This window comes from Aythya marila, assembly GCF_965140915.1.
Source record: "Aythya marila genome assembly, chromosome: 10".
In the NCBI taxonomy this organism is placed as follows: Eukaryota; Metazoa; Chordata; class Aves; order Anseriformes; family Anatidae; genus Aythya; species Aythya marila.
The window spans coordinates 2724753-2742183 of NC_139051.1; the positions used below are offsets into that span (position 1 = coordinate 2724753).

At 37.6% G+C, this 17431-nt stretch overlaps 1 protein-coding gene across 1 annotated transcript in view; it reads right to left on the bottom strand.

Annotated features, from left to right (window-relative positions):
- CNTN6 (contactin 6) overlaps positions 1–17431 on the bottom strand; it is a gene marked incomplete at both ends in the record, with an annotated part of 116297 nt that overhangs the window by 8975 nt on the left and 89891 nt on the right. The window contains 6 exons of the mRNA XM_082768564.1: positions 1576–1646; positions 4619–4768; positions 4861–5019; positions 5856–5973; positions 6314–6489; positions 11861–11988. Coding sequence (XP_082624690.1) covers positions 1576–1646; positions 4619–4768; positions 4861–5019; positions 5856–5973; positions 6314–6489; positions 11861–11988 — 802 coding nt within the window. The remainder of the gene's footprint in view (positions 1–1575; positions 1647–4618; positions 4769–4860; positions 5020–5855; positions 5974–6313; positions 6490–11860; positions 11989–17431) is intronic.

Consider the following 17431-nt stretch of genomic DNA (forward strand, 5'->3'; position numbering starts at 1 on the left):
TTGAGGCTTCTGTGACCTCAGATTTAATCAAGATGTTTAGTGAGTTCATCACAGAGAGCTGGAGAGCCTAGTTCAGTGTTGTTAGCTTGGCATAATTAGTATTTCTTCTGACTATTTTTCAGGACACACTATGAAGTCCAACAGGATAATTTGATTGAGATCTCTCAGGTTGTTTTTCAATTTTCATGTTCTGCTCCCAAAGAGTAGATCAGTAGAGGAGAAAATGAAAGAAAACAGTGAAAGATGCATATGGAGGAAAATTCAGTTCAGTAAAAGTGAAGTTTCACTCTATTTGGAGCATGCAAGGGGAAAAGCATTGGCAGTATTATTTATCTTGTGGGGACTTTTTCTTTTGATCTCATTTTTTTCTGTCACTTCCCTTCCTCCCTCAAAAGGTTGGTTAAATGGCAAAGTTATCAGCATACAGGACAACACAGGTAACTCACTTAGCTGATAAATAACATTACTTGTAGTTTAAATTAATTTCTTTTCCTTTCTTTTAAACCATGTACAGGAGCTTGGCTATTCCTCTGGAAAAAGAATGAAGTCAGGGGAAAGAGCAGACTGCTTTCCTTGCATAAGCTGAACTAGAAGTATTTTTTTATCATTATTATTTAATCAAATAAATATTTTCCATGACTGTGCTTCTGAAGCCCTGGTCCAAATTAAGAATTAACCAGAGATTGTCTGCAGGCTCTGAGACATTCACACCTGTCCATAGGATGGGTAAGGCTGTCTGGGCTCTGTCCTGCAGGCTGGGTGATGCTGACAGCCTGGGACAGCTCCTGCTGTAGACAGTTGTCTTCAGAGCCAGGTGAGATGTTTACCTACCTGAACCACATGCATTTTTCAGCAGCAATGAAAAAAAAAAAAAAAAAAAAAAAAAAACAACATTTTTTTCCACTGTCCAGCACAGGTGGACACTGTGTTTTGGTCAGTTTTTCCACGAGGGCTGGAGCAGCTGCCCATCACTGCAGAGGCTTTGCACGAGGCCGCCTGCCTTTGTCATGGTGCCTGCAGAGATACAGGTGGGTAGCTGGAGAAGGAAGGCTACTTCTCACCATGCTTGCTTTCTGCTCTCTGCAATGACCCGTGCTCACTCATTGCAACTTCTAGTGTGGTATTAATAGTTCTGAAATTGCGTATTCTCTCCTCTTGCTGGAGTGTTGGAGAATTAAAGGGCTCATCTCCTTTAATGCATAATAGGATATGTCTTGTCAGCACAGAGTTCCAGAATGAAAAACATGTAAACAAAAGTATGAAAAATGTTAATGCAGAAAATGGCCAAGCAGATTAGTGTGTTAAGCACATCCTGTACAATGGAGATAAGAGGGTTATACAGACTTCTAAACATCTTTATAACATGCCTCTTAAACTGTTTATTTTTATAAATGGTTTGCTATAACACAGAAAACTTGCTGTGCATCTTACAGACTGCTTTCTCTCCAGATGCAGGATGAAATCCCGGCTCAGCCTGAGCCAGTGACTGAAAGCCTCTGGATTTCAGCAGGGCTGTGATTTCACCCATAGACTTTTCCCCACTAAACAGCTTAGGTTAATTGAGCTAACAATTACCTCCCATGTGATGACCAGCTCAGAACGGCTCCCTCCTCCTCCACTGATGTTCGTTGGTGCCACCACGGGAACTGGAGAACAAGAGACATCGGTGCCTGCAGCAACCCCCTGCTGCTGCCAGGGGCCTCGTCCACTGCAAGATTAAAGGGTTTCCTCCCAGCTCCTCTCACATGCAGCTACTCTGCCTTTCAACACGTAGAACAGGGACTACATTATATAACGGTGCATTTTAAATGAACTGAAATTATGTTTACACATTTTCAAGTTTCTAAGGCTGAAGCCACAGATGTATTTGATACATGAGTACCCTGGTTCAAAAAATTAATTAAAGAAGCTAGTAGCATCAAGTATCTGACATTATTATGCCTCATCAACTAATTGGCAAAATGATGTTCCATTCAGACTGTAGCTGCAACACTACTGATTTACTAATTATGCATTTGTTCAGTAAACATGTTGTTGGAGCAATATATTAATTTTTTTTAATTGGCTGTATGCTTTGCTTAGGAAATTCAAAACTTGTAATTTTTCTCCTTCTCCCAAGACTCTAAGTGGCCAGGAGTGCATTGATTAGAACCTGATTTCCCCAGCATTGCTCCAGGTGTATGGCCCCATAGGTCCATGGTCAAGGTCAAATAACATGCTGGTGTTGCAAGCTGAAGGGGCTTCTCATCTGTCAAATGGCTCTTGGTGGAGAGGCAAGGAAAATAGCAGTATTTCTTGCTTTTTACTCCATATTTCAGTAAACACGGTCACCCCAATTACTCTATAAATATTTATACTTTTGGGGAAATGAGTTGTGGTATAATGGGTGGGATTTAAAGAAGTTTTATTCCTATTATATAATTTGCTATAAATTTACTTGCAAGGATGATGTCATGTTTTTGTTGTTGTTGGTGGTGGTGGTGGTGGTGGTGGTGTTTTGTTTTGTTTTTTTTTTTTTTTTCTGTTGCTGCAGGGACATGAACAAATAACGAAGACAATTCTTTAACTTACATACAGAGACCAAAAATATATATGAGGGCATTTGTTCTCTTTACCATCTCCAAACATTTGCTACTATTTCTTCAAGTTTGAAGATTGGACAAGACAGTTATATCTCAGAAGTTTTTTCAGAGATTTTGGCAAGTTTTGCCATGACTGCCTGCCCTTCCCCATATTTTTCTCCCAGTGTTGGTACAGCTGCAGGAGTAACAATAAAGGCAACAGCCCTCCATGCTCACAGAAACTTATGTGAATCAGCTGTCACTTCTACATTCAAATTCACATTTAAATCTTTACCTAACTGCGTTCTCTCTAGAAATGTAGAAATTTAAAGATAATTTTGTTTTGCAGTGAGAAAAGTAAATGCAAGTACAAATAGACTAAGCTTTTTTTTTTTTTTTTTTTTTTTTTTTTTTTTGAGAGAGAGAGAGAGTTTAGTATAGGTATTTAGTTTTGTCACTCACAATCCATGTCTTTGTGTACATCAGAGGTAAATAATTGAAGACTGGAAAGAACATTAAAGAAATAAAAAATAACAAAGCAGATTTTCAAGCCTACTACTTCACTGTTTCATGAACCAGTTGATGCTCAATTAGTTCATGTGTTAAATGTGTTCAGTACTTAATACGTTTGCATGGGAAAAAAAAATGTCCTACTGCTCAGCAGAGCCTCATCCAGGTCATAGTTGAGAAACAGACAAAAATTTACAGTTGACTGCACCAACAGAGGCTCAATTAATTCTCAGCTCTATTTTAATGAAATGAACAGTGGCTCATTTGCATCCGCAAATCTACTAATGCTCAGATTTTAGCTGGCAAAATAGCTATTAAAACAGCTAAGTTCACATTCACCCTTCACTGCCAGTCTTTGCTCTCCTTACTTCAATGTTGCATTCAGTTTCCTATCCTGATAAAAATTAAAGACAAGCCTTTATTCCTCCCACCACATAGCAATGCTTTGAAGCAGAATGACTGACAGCAGTGAAGGGGTTAAGTTACTAAAACCTAACGTCAGTCTTTCTGTTTGTTTTGGTGAACAAAAATTGGGCAGAACTGTAAGGAAATAATGTTCCTTATGCTATTGCCATGGTAAATATTATTAATTTTATTGTTTCTTTCTAGCTGTAGCCTTGTGAATCCCCCCAATACTGTATTTTGAGTTCTGTCTTGAAATGTAGTTTGCCAAACTTCAGAGCATGGCAAATGAGATAAAAGAAGAGGAGAAAGTGTAAAAAACTGTAAAACCTGCTTCCCTTTCAGTGCCTTCCATCCTGTAACTGCTTATTTTATAGGGGGGAGAGAGTTGATGAACAGGGGGCTGAGAGAAACATAAAAACAAAGCAAAGGTTTGGACTTCAAATAAATTGTACCAAACAGATAAGGTCAAAGGACTGACAGTGTTGGTCATCCAAGAATGAGCCTTCTTCCCATGAGGTTCCAAGTCCCGGAAGATAAATGTGTAAAGGTTAGACAGACTGATAGCAAGGATCCTGTCCTGGAGTCAGTGGAAGCTATTAGCTTCACTGGGCTTTGGATGTTGTAATTTATTTCCTCCAGTTAAAGCCAATATCCTGTCCCTACCAACGCTCAGATATCAAACAACCTCTGCAGCAAAGCTTTATGTGCTTGTGCTAGAAAATGCCAGAGAGCTGGCTTTATCATTTTCTATTCAAGTCCTGGAGCAGTATATAAATGTAGTTATAATTGGAAGAAAACAAATGTTGATCCACAATTGCTTGAATGAAAGTTTGTGTTCAGGCATGAGGATTTTTGGGGACATAACAAAGTATGGGCCAGCTCCAGCCTTTATTGCTGGCCCAGGTGATCTTGAACTGGAGAGAAAAGCATGGGGTAATTCTAAGTCATGTTCAAGCATCCCTCGCATCAAGTACTGCAGGTGTGCTGTCAAGAAGACATAGGAGCCATACGTTACAATGCCAGGCAAATATAGAAGCAACTCTGCAAGAGAGAGACTCTTCTGCCACAGACCTCTCACACTGGAGAACTGGCAGTGTGTTTGTGTAGAAAAAAGAATAAATTAGGAGAAACCAGGGACCTACCTGCTGCTTTGGTTTTCAGTAGAGCTGATGGTCTGCTTGGCTCCCCGATTCCAACGCTGTTACTGGCAACCACACGAAACTCATACTCAACCCAAGGGCTTAAGTCAACCACTGTTGCTTTGTGAGTCCTGCCATTAAGGACTTCAGGAACTACAAGTAAGATGAATATGTCAATGAAAATGTATTTTTGGATTAATTAATGGTATATGCAAACAATACAAGACAACTCTCAAATTGCTCACCTGTCGGAACTGACTGCCATCCAACTGAGAAAGGAGTCCTTGTCTGAACACTGTAGATTTGTACTGGACTATTATTATCTATTCCAGACTTCCAGGATAACACAGCAGTAGTGCTAGAAATATGTTCAACTTTAACATCTTCTGGTGGGCCTGGGGGGCCTAATTTGAAAATAATTTTAAGACAAATGTATTTAAAAAAAAAAAAAAAAAGACTGATAGACAGAGTTGTGCAGCTCTTACTCAAGGCAGTGGCATTACTCATGAAGGTGCATTTTCATAAAATTAGCACAATCTCTAAATAATGGCTTCACGTCTGTATTCCATTTTTTAATTAATAAGGGGTTTTAAGTCAGAAAAATGAATGTTTTCATGTTACCAATAAGAAAAATACAAAGGAATTATAGATATAATAATAATAATTTATATATAGAGAGAGACTGACAAAGAAAGTTTCCCAGTGTGTCTTTCATTGAACCATACAACATCTATAGAGTTCCTATGAAATTTAGTGAAAAACAAGGAACAGACATTCAGCAAAAATGCAAGATGGTGCTTTAGACAGATTTCTGATATCTGTTAGGGGTAACAGGATCTGCTCCCATCACAGCACTTCTCTTGCTGCTGGCAGTAAAAGGATTAGCTAAAACCTCAATCTTATCACTTAGTTGATCTAGATAATGATCTTTCATATTATCTCCAAAGAGTGGAAAGGGGTCTGTTCTTTTGATTTTTCCAGCCTGTACTGTGACCCGGAGATGCCCAGCAATGGTAGGTGACGCCATTCTGTTGAAAGAAGAGGCCTTCCCTATGTCCCACTATGTTGAACTCCAAGGCAAGAAAAACTTACCTTCAAAAAAGGCTATGGCACAATTGTACAGATCTCCCATGGTGTTACTGAAATGTTGCATTGTCATCCTAGGACTTTTTAAACAACAACTGATGTTAAGAAATACTAATTCCTTCAGGGGATATAAAATCTACATTAGGAGACATACCTCTTACAATTATATCTACTGCTGCAGATTGACTGTCTAAAGTTGTTTGTACCATGCACACATATTTCCCAGAATGATGTAGCTGAATATTTCTTATCATCAAATCCCCAACAGATTCCTGGAGATGCAAAGAAAGTAAACTAATCACTCACAACATGCTTTCCATACTGGACATTTTTATAAATTGCTCAATATTAATAAAAAATTCAGCTTTTAAATTAAAATATTCATAGCTATCATCAGTTTCTTTCATGGGGACATTTTTATTATGGCTTCACAAATAACTCAAGTGACTTTATGAAATTTAAGAAAGAAAAATAAATGGCTGCAGCCCTTGTAAAGAAACAATGATTTGCCATGCATATCAATAGCGATGGAAGAATTATGAAAAATGCATACGTGGTCTAAAGACTGTGGCAAGTAGTTTCATTAAGCACTAAAGAGTTTTAAAAACTTACCCCTCCAGTTCTTTCAAAATGATGTATTCCTCTTTTAAAATCAATACTATTTCCATTGAATGACCATGTGAACACCACATCAAGGGAAGGGTCATGAGACACCTGGCATGGAAGGACTATGCTTTCTCCAACTGTTACATCCATATTAGAAGGTGGAATAGTAATTACAGTCTTTTCTGTGGAGACAAAAAAAAAAATCATTTTTATTAAAATGCTTATAAAAATAGTAGATCTTGAATGAGTTTTGTGCCATTTGTGAAATGATGTAAAATTGGCCCAAATGTTCCATAATAAAGAAGATTATCTCTAATATGATGATGATTTGAGAACACTCTTACCCATGTGTAGCCTATTACTTTTGCAGTATCAATACAATGAGCACTCTGTGTGCTCTGAGAGCAAGCAGATGTCAGAGGCAACATGCTAAATTAGTCATATGTTACTTTGTAAAACCCACAGTCGATAGATATGATTTTGGCTTTAAAAGTGCAGAATTCATTAGTAAGACTGTTAGAAATATGCCCACAGTTCTTCAGACTTGAAAATCCCTCCTTGCAGGAAACTGCAGCAAAAGCAAAAGCAGTATCTGTCTCTGTGTACTATATGCATTGAGATCCTTAATCTATATTAATGTTAGCTGTACCTCACTGTGGTGTTTACATTACAGCTTCAGAGAAAATACCACAACAGACAGAAAAACTATCTGTGTAATCTTTTTTAACCCCTTACACTGGGAAACAAAGTTGCAGATCTTATTAAAGGAACTAGTAGTTTGCTGAAGGGGAAAGAAATGGATTTATATGACTTCACTTTTGTTGTTATGACTGGCAGATAGATTAGAGATAACAACCACTTTGTTGTAAGCAATTCCCTTGAATAAAGCTTTTGTGCATGAAAGTGTTATAAAATGGTGAGAACTGAGAGGCATATGAATAAAATGAGAGCAGAATCTATTCAACAATATTAATGCGTTCTGAAAATAATGTGAGAGGAGGAGAAGAAAATTTGCAGGAGCTGTATTAGTTTTGTGTTCATTCTGGCTTAACCCTGTGTGTTAGAAATGTATTTGAAAATTTGGGATTTTGGTTACCAAGGTCATGGTTCCAAAATATTCATGCATGGCAGTGCATCCAACGCCTCACCTTCAAAGACATTTTTGTTCAAACTGTTACCATCATTGTGGTAACTGATTAATATACATGTACACACAGGCAATAACCTGACCAGCTTCTTCCTGGCATCTGAGCTATGCTAGGTCAGTGATGGTTATAGCACTGGTCAAGTAGCAACAAATTAGAATGTTACATTTTCTGACAGCATTTTAAAAAGTTATAAAAATAAAATAAAATAAAATAAAATAAAATAAAATAAAATAAAATAAAATAAAATAAAATAAAATAAAATAAAATAAAATAAAATAAAATAAAATAAAATAAAAAATACTGGTTTCAGTGTTATACCTGCTGCAGACATCATGTACCATTATCCAAGGAAAGTGAACAGAGTTTGTGTGATTTCTACTGTTATAGGTACATAAAGTGTTTTTTTTTTTTTTTAGTGTTTGTTTATTTATTTATTTATTTATTATTTTCTTGTTCCAGAATCATTAAGAAGCTGTCTGTCTAGAGAGAGCATCAGAGGTTCTAGAGCTCAGTCTTGGAACACTTTCTCAAATTTCTCTGTCTACTCTGATTGCTTCTCATGACTATGTAAAACTGTCATCATGGCAGCACCATCAGTTTGTCTGAAGTCAAGGACTGCAGAGATGTGAAGGACTCAGATGACTGTCTGGAAGATACTTGATCATTAAATTAAAGCAATCTCTTCTTCTCCCTGGAAGCAGAGTGTCACATACAATAAATTCCAGATGATTCAAGGGCCATATTCTCTGTTGGCACAACTCCACTGATTTCAGCACACATTGGCAAAGAGCTTGACTCCATAAATCTCAAGTGAAGTAATTCCATTGTGAAGAACAGGTAACTTTTATAGAATAAATGTTGAAAAGTATCTGGGAACTACAGAACACTTCTACAAAGTTTTCTTTTCTTACTCTTTTTCTTCCATTACTCTTCTCACAACTGAAATAGATCAACATGAATAACATGATTCTATGAAATTATATTACTTGTAGCAATGATGGATTTATTTATTTTTTTTTTTTTTTGGTAGAAAAATCCATTTATTTCTATGGAAAAGTTGAAGAAAAACTAAGAATGATACAATTAGGATTGCACATCATTTGTAATCACATTCAATAGTTACATTCTGAAACCCATAGAATAAAAATAACAAATGATGTAAATTTTTTTTTAATTGTGAAGTTTTTAAGACTCTATCAGAGTCCGTTGTCTGTTGTATGGGAAGGGGCCATTAGTTTCTTGTGATTAAACTGGTTGAGAATTTTTGGAGTTTTCTCCAACAGAAAGTTCCAATATTATTATGGTTGCCTCATAAGGTCAGTAATATTTTTGTGCCATTATTTGATCACACCTCCAAAGAGAGGATCGAGATCAGAAATAATAGAAATGATCAGAAATATAGATCAGAATAATAGAAAAGATAAGAATAATAGAAATGCAATCCTGTTATGTAATGTTATTGGACAGATTAAAAATTCCAGAGATGAATGAGAACCTTAGTATAAATATTTTGTAGAAATGCATTCAATGGAACTCACTACTGAACTGATATTTTGGAATAACAGAACATAAAGGTTTCTTCTTCTAACATGACAAATCCTAATAATGACATGCTTCTAATTTCATAAGAACTGTATTTCCTTATTATTAGGAACCTATTTGCCTCCACCAAATAAATGTTGAAGACTGATCTTTTGGGAATTATACTGAGTTTGTATGTGATGTGTGCTTTTTAGCAGTGTTAGAAAAAAAAAATCCATTTTATTATGAGATTATCATCCTCTTGTATCTCCTGTTCTAGCCTACTCATATCCAGTAATACTACTGATGCAGAGTGGTTCACTTGTGTGATAATTTCTGCTTCTTTTATGAAGTTGTCTTTAAGACTACTACCTCAAATACTTTTAAAAGCTTCTTAAAAGCTCTTGGATCTACATTATCTATCTATCTTGCTTAGCAACTTCAGACATGTATTATATGGCAAATCCCATTCCAGAGGAGAAAATAGATAAGATGTTGTGAGTGCTTGAGGTATAATAAAGACTTCTCACACAAAGAATAAACAACTCAATGAGCAGCAATAAACTTAATTTGCACATTAGATATGCTTTTCGAAGTTCTGACATTTCAGTTGAAAATAATGCTGAAGCAATGAGGCCTATAATTGAACAGCCAAAACTTCTCCAGAGGGGAAACAAAAACAAATGTTCCCTGCAAACAAGATCATTTTTATACCATGTTGTTACTGAGTGTTTTAATAAACTTTGTAAATGCCAAACAAAATATTTTTTTCATTTTTTTTTAATGTGATTTTCCCATATTGCTTCATTAGGATGTATATATGTGGTATGTGAAATGGTATCTAACTTTAATGAAGTCAGAGCTGCCTAAACCCTAAACTTCTTGGTTTATTCACTGCTAGCTGTGCTGTAACATCATCTCGGATTACACATTGCACTGCATCAATGCTAATTGCTCTTTCATAGTATGAGTATGAAGCAGTTTTAGACAGCTGCAGTAGGTTAGGAAGAAGGACATTCCTGCAGGCTACAGTAAACATTCTGAAGTCACAGGGAAAAAAAAAAAAAAAGACAGAATTACAAATTGTATTTAATAACATGCTCTTCTTGTAACTGCAACCATTATTAATGTTAGCTCTTTTGCAAAACTGATAAATATGTTTATTATAATCTCACAAGTTCCATATTTTAACTTGTTCTTCTCATTTAAAATCAACAAATATGAATACATGTATAAGAAAACATCTGCATTGAAAAGATCATGCATGAACAAAGAGAAAGAAAACATGTTAAGTTTGTCTCTGTTTTCCTTCTTTTTTTTCCCCTCATTGATAAAACATCAGAGGATATAGAGCACATTCATTTCACATGCTGCTCACAGGTACAGCTACACAAACAGTATCAGTATCTCTTTTTATGTCCTCTAGCTCTGGACTAGCCCACCTGAGATATAAGTTGGTTCTAACACTTTTTTACTAACGGAGATAGACCATCCATCAGCGTAGCAAAAACTTGAAGCAAAGGACTGCTTTGGATGTAATAGACTTTAATGTCTTCCATGATGCATTTATCTGTGTTTCAAAAATGTGTGAAAACAATGCAGGGAAGGCACACCCTCCAGAGCATCACTGTGCTGGAACCAGGCCAGGTGAAGCTGAGCAAAGCCGTGTGCCCAAATGATGCCCACTGCAGCAAGCAGGGACTGCCACCCACGTGGGACCTTGCACAAAAGTTCCTTTTCTGCCAGTGCCCACCTTCCTGGATTATGTACTAACTTTGTAGTTACACTATCCAGTACCTCATGAGTTCCCACCAGTCATTTTGTCTTAGAGGACTTACAGTTTGGCTTTTTATAACCACCCATACTGAGAAGAGCTCACTTTTAAAGACTTTCAAAGAGACAAGTTGTTTTCTTTGGAAGGAGAGAATTTAAATTTTAGTCCATATTCATTATGAAGAAGAAAATAATGATAATGTGCAAAGAGGATGTTCCTCATTCTTCCTTCAGAAAAAGACTTGCTTAGTTACACGGTTCTATAGCTAACTGTCAAAATGGTTTAAGTGAAGCAAAAATAAAATGTAGGGAAATGTAAACAAAAAATCAAATACTTTCAGACTATATCCAGGAAAACAAAATAGTCTAAAAGCAGAGAAGATATTCTAAAAGATTCTTTACTTTATTGTTAATGCAGCAATTAGACTGGGGAAGGGCTGTGGAAGATGGACATTTTAATACTCAGAGTCAAAAGCCAAGTGAAGACATAAAGAATAGTTTTCACTTGGCTCTGATTTGTTTTAGAGTTTTTTTGCCAAAGTAGCATGCAGCAGCTGGGACGCAGAGGAGGAGTGGGTGGCTTTCAGATCTGTGGGGATGCAACATATGCAATGTATATCTGTGCAACATGTATCTGTGCTGAAGAAAATAAATCCACCTGATTTTCAGATTAATTCATAGTGTCTTATTTCTTTTTTACACCCCAGCTTTAAAGTCTCTTCTGAATCTCAGATAGGATAGAAATAATAAATGAGCTGAATAAATTCATGTAAACACACTGCACAGGGGCCACCAAACTGCAACAGTGCAGCCCATGTCTGCGACATCAACATGGTATTGCAGTGCAAATATCATTATTAATGCTACTGTACATTTCTGTTGATATCTTGGGAGACCTTGCTGATAAACAAATTGATCATCAAGCTGGTGTGGTCATGAGGTTTCCCTTGCTGCAAGCATTTTAAGCTGTAAACTGCAAGTAAAAACCTGTCACTATTGATTGGAATACTGACTGGCACAGTTTTGGGCATCCCAGTGAAATAAAAATAAAAAACAACAACAGCAAAAATGCTTTCTAATATTCATAACCCAAAGAAAAATACTAAAGTACCTTTCACAGTCAGGCTCCCTGAATTTCTGGCAATTCCAAACTGATTTGTTGCTATACAAGTGTACACCCCAGCATCTGACTTGGTGATGTTGTAGAGCCTGAGACTGCCATCCTCCAGGAAGACGATCCTGGGAAAACAAACAAGCAAACACACAAAAAAAAAAAAAAAAAGAAGAAAAAAATACTTCTGTTACAGGAATTGTTACAAAATTTGAATGTCTTTTTCTAATATTTAAATGCCTCCAGTATGTTTTTTTCTCTTCTACAGCATGGGGAATATGTATCAACTAATTTTCACCTCTTCTTGTTATTGATTTCTATATTGGGAAAGTTCTATTGACATACTGGAATTGACCATTAACTTATCTAGTTCACTTGCAGTAAAATTAGGAGTCTCAAGAGAATGAAGGAAGACCCAACTTGTTACCTAATTGTGCTATATTTTACCATAGGGAGCTTTTTTTCCAGATCTCAATGTTCTGATGCTATACTAATGTTATGTCTGAGGCCAGCTGCCTGTGCAATTTTGTCAGGATTATTAAAAGACATTAGCAGACTAGCTGAGATGCTGAAATGCCATCTCACAAGCCAAGGAGCCAAATCAAATACACCGCTGTCTCACAGGGCCCTCAAATCACCTTGTTAGTCACTATGCTGTTCACACCAGTTTGCTGAGGATTGGGTAAATTGCATTTAATAGTAATTTCAGAACCACTCCTGGGTTTTATGGACAAAATTAATTTCTAAGCTTGTTTACATGCTTCTTCTTGTCAATGAGATACATTAGGATATAAGCCAGTGCAGTGTTCAGCTTAAGTTTTCTTTAGGTAGGCTTTCCTGGCATGCCAGGAACCTTTTTGCTTTTACACACAAGGACAGAGCTTCAGGGTTTGGGGATTTCCTTCACAAATACACAGAACGGGCATCTATCAAAGGTAGAGAGTCTCAAAATGAAAAGTGATTTATCTGGGCAATGAACTTTAGGACAGAAAATAATATTATCTGATAAGATTTTCTTTATTTTGTGTCAGTTCCTCCATCCACCTGTTGCCTCTGGTAGATGTTTTGGTTATTTTTTTCTGAGCTCAGAAGGACAGTGAGCCAAAAGTCATGAAGTTCCTTGAAGTCTCAAGAAAATGGGATTAGGGTTTCCATGTAGAGCCCCTCCTACCAGTGTGGCCACCGTGTGAGCACGCTGCTTAGTAGTCATCAGAGAATCTGCACCTAACAGGGAAAAGCAGTTTTCCTAGATCTGTCAAAATCCAGATGTAAGTCATAAATCCAAGAGAAAAGAGGCTTCATTCATTCCAGTGCTCACAGAAGCACTGCATTATTCTTTTATTTTCTTCTTTTAATTGACATTTAAATCTAATACAAGAATCCTTTTATAAAAAGAAAATATCTAATTCATGCATCACAGCTTGGGTATTTAATATTTATTACTGACAACATAAGATTGGATGATGTAATGAATTATTAAAGGAAACGAACAATAACAAGAGCAGAAGTTGAAGCTGGCAGTACTATCATAGCTGTTAAATCACAAAAACCATCACAGCATCTTGCTGTATTCCACTCTTGTATTTATATGCTTGTAGCTATAAGCGTAACACACATCAGGCCTTGTTCTGCTTCCCATTACCCTCTCCGAGCCTCGCAGCTGACAGAGGGAAGCGCCAGACTCAGATTTCTGACCCTGTGTCGAAACACAGAAGCCAACCTGGCCTGCAGCCCTGCCAGGGAGCTGCAAAGCAGGGGCTGCAGCAGAGACACAAGGTGTCCAGCTGATGCTGGATGGAGGGGAGCACAACCATGGGGGCAGGACAGTGGGCATGTGCTGTTCTGGAGGTCGTGTGCTCCATCCCCCCTCCATTTGCTCCCACTGCTGAACCAGCAGGATGCTCTTACTGTGCCTCAGTCCTGATTGAATTCACCTTGCAATGTCCATTTGTCACCAGCTGTGATGCATGCTGCTTCTTCCCTTTATTTCTCTCCTTGTAAAGTCCTGACTGTGTAGAAGACTTGCCCCTGCTCAGGGGCAGATTTAGGAGCAAGGAGCCCTGAGCTGGGATGTCTGCATGGCAGCGAGGACACTTTCCTGCCCTTCCAGCTCCTCCAGTGTGCCCATGTGGCCCCTGCTCCCCTCAGTGTCTCTCACTGGGCTGTGGAGCTGAGAGGGGAAGGGATTCAGGTTTGAATGAAAAATCTTTGTTACCTTGGCAATAATCACCAGGTACTGCAGTAGTTGCTTGCCTGCAATTTGTAGTATGATGAGAAAATAAGTTGGGGTTTAATAATCTATCATATATCCACATTAATATATCCATATATTAATATCATATATTCAAATATATCGGAGAGGAGCAAAATAGAAATCAACAAACTACACTTTTTAATATAATGATGTATCAACCATACAACATTTTCAGACAAGGAAGGATGAATAAGCAAGAAACCAGAGGTTATAAGTGCATCTCCTTGGTGTGGGGAGACACCCGAGGACAATATTTCAAAGGTGGGTTTAAATATGAGGAAACACTTACAGGTTTTTCACTTCTGCCTTTGCAATGTTCTTTGCATTAATGATGCATTTCTTCACACCAGTTTGTACCAGCCGCAAGAAAACACTGTCATCAGAAACTGCTGGTGATAAAATACTTGATTCAATTGACTGGTTAGCTAATGTATGCTGGCTTTATTATGGTGCCAACAGATTCTCAAGTGTGGATCAGCAAATGCTCATAAATTGTATACCTGAATTATAAGATATAATGAGACAACTTAGTGTCTCTCTCACCATCAAATATTGATGCCCTATTATTTTTCCTGCAGTTGTACCTAAAAGCTCCACGTACAGACTGGAATCTAGAAGTGGGCATGAGACAAAACCAGACAATCCTGGTCCCCAGAAGCTTCCACTATAAGTAAATATCCAGGAAAAAAAAAGAGTCTTTAAAGATACACAGTAATAAAGGGAAGAATCTTTGAATGCACAAGCTCTGTGCTTAGCCCTCTAAGGATTACTGGTTATGGCTTTTTCACTGAAGTTTAGTGATATCTAGCTTAGACATTTTTTTTTTTTAATTTTTTTTTTTCTTATGTATTCTTTGCTAGGAATTGAGATCTGAATAATTCACAGCTTCATGATTTATTTACTAAGAGGGGTTTGTACCCACTCAAGGGCTGATGAGGTAATGTTTGATCTTTAGAAATGCTGTTCTGAAGTAATACTTCCACAACTGGGCAGGCTGGGGCTGGACCGGCTCTTTCAGCAGATCAAAACAGAGCTCAGCAAAGACAAGCCATGAGCTAACAAAAGCTTCAGAGCTGCTTGAAACAGAGGTCACATTACCTAAAGACAATTAGGGAGCTAGCTGTAAATACAATACTCGGGCAGAATTTATGTAAAAACACAATGAGATCCGGAGTAATTAGCTAGCAGAAAAGAGAATTAAAGGGGAAAAAAAAAAAAGTGATTTCCAGATGTACCAAGGTCTGTGTCAGGAGAGGGATGAGAAGGCGGAACACAGCAGAAAATCAACATAATGCATTTCAAATGCATGGAAAAAAAGCTGTGCGAAATACTGACCCAGTTGCCAGGAACGGCAAAGTTGACATAAACTTCCTCACAGCTGTGACTTTGTGCCATGGGTGGGTTCGGAGGGGCTGCACTCTGTCCTCTTCCATTTATCTTCCAAATACTGCGATTCTGACGGCGATGGGAATATTTGCTTTAATGGGCTTCAGATCAAGCTCTTACAAACGATTGAAAAAGAAGCTGTGAAATGCATGTCTCACCTGCTGAAAGGCTCGCTGAAAACCGTTACTTTTCACAACATTTTAGACTGCACAAAGGCTATAGATAATAATTCTTACCATTTGCATCAGGAGACAAGGTAACTTCAAGTACTGTGACAAGACAGAAAAGTTAACTTGCCCAGTATAGCGCAAGTAGAATGTTTTCTCTGCCAGAAAAAAAAAAAAAAAAGGACTTTACTCCATAAGTAAATGAGTGTTTGTCAAGGGACAAACATCAAAAGATCTGCAGTGGAGCTGATAAATATGTTGCTGGTAAAGGAGGAGAAAGAAGAATGAAAGGAGCTACTTGGGACACAGCTGTTCATGAAGTCCTGTTGCAGCAAGGGATTGCGTAGGCATCTCCAACTTACAAAATGCTTCAGTGCTTTTCAGGCTCATGCTGATGCTGATGTTCCTGCCTGAATTATGCAGGTGCTACCTCTGGGTAAATAGCTCAATTAAGTAAAGACACCATGAGGAAATGAAGAGATGAAAATCCGGTGAAATAAACTCATACAATGTTCCAGCACACACGAGCTGATTGGAAATGCTCTGAAATATCATTCCATATGTAACCAGCCCCACAAAGAGCTGGGTATGGTGGATGAAGTTCACTTCAAGTAGATCATGCAGGTATAAAACAGCTGTCATAGCCCAGTTTGAGGACATACCCAGGAGAGCCCCAGTCCAGGGTTTGGCTCCAGAGGTGGTGCCTTTCTGAGCAGGATTATGACTGATTTCAGGAATTGATCCAAAGAAATTTGAGTCTCCATAAACTATCAGTCACATACCAGCTTGGGAGAAGTTTTTCCCCATTTAAGAACAGTGTAAGTGATGTCCTTTTGTTTGCTTTTAACTTGGTAATTTCATGGGATTGATCGGTGTCCTTGTCCTCTCTGAGTCACTCCATTAATGTGGAAGATAAGTGCTATGTGAGAAGGGAAAACAGGCTACCCAAGATCTGCTGGAGTCAAAACTCTGCATAATGTTCAAAAGAATAGTTTGCAATGTTTCTGCAGAAGACATGAAACTGGGAAGAAGTGAGAGCTCATTAAAATTGTCACACATACTTTTTAAGTAAAGAACTTGAGAAATCAAGCAGGGATGATAGGTACAGCTTTTAATTAACCAGGCCAAACAAACCATCTCCGAAAGTGTTGTCTCATGTGAACAAAAGATTGTTGATGGCTATTTGCTTTGATCTTAAGAGCATGAAAGAATAATATGTATTTAGCAAGGCCGATAGAAAAATAAAATCTGAGAAAAGAAAGAGGTGTCAACTCATTAGATTTTGAAGTGTTTTGTGCACTGCTGTATTGTTCAGCCTATCTGTTTTAGAGATGTACAATTTTAATTCACGGATGTCAATTACATTAATTCAATACAGCAAATGCCTTTGAAATCTCCATCAAAATCGGCTGAGCTGCACTGGTGTAATACTAGGGGTGATTCAAACCTGTGTCTGCAGATTTCAGTACTTCCAGTAGTACAGTTATCTTTTCAAGGGCATAAAATAATTCCTTTCAAAATAAAGTAACCCTGATACTTGATATAAAGATTCACCCTTCTTTTCTCCTGTCTGCCTCTAACATCAAGTGTCTGACACCTCATAATGTTATTGAAGTCATCATCACGGCACTGTGCAGATAAAAAGGGAGTATGCTGGATCTGATGAAATCAGAGGCAAAGTAATTTTTATTATCTGAGAAATCCTATTTGAAACCATGTCTTCGCAGTCTCACTTTAGTGCTCAAGAGCAAAACCACCGTTGCT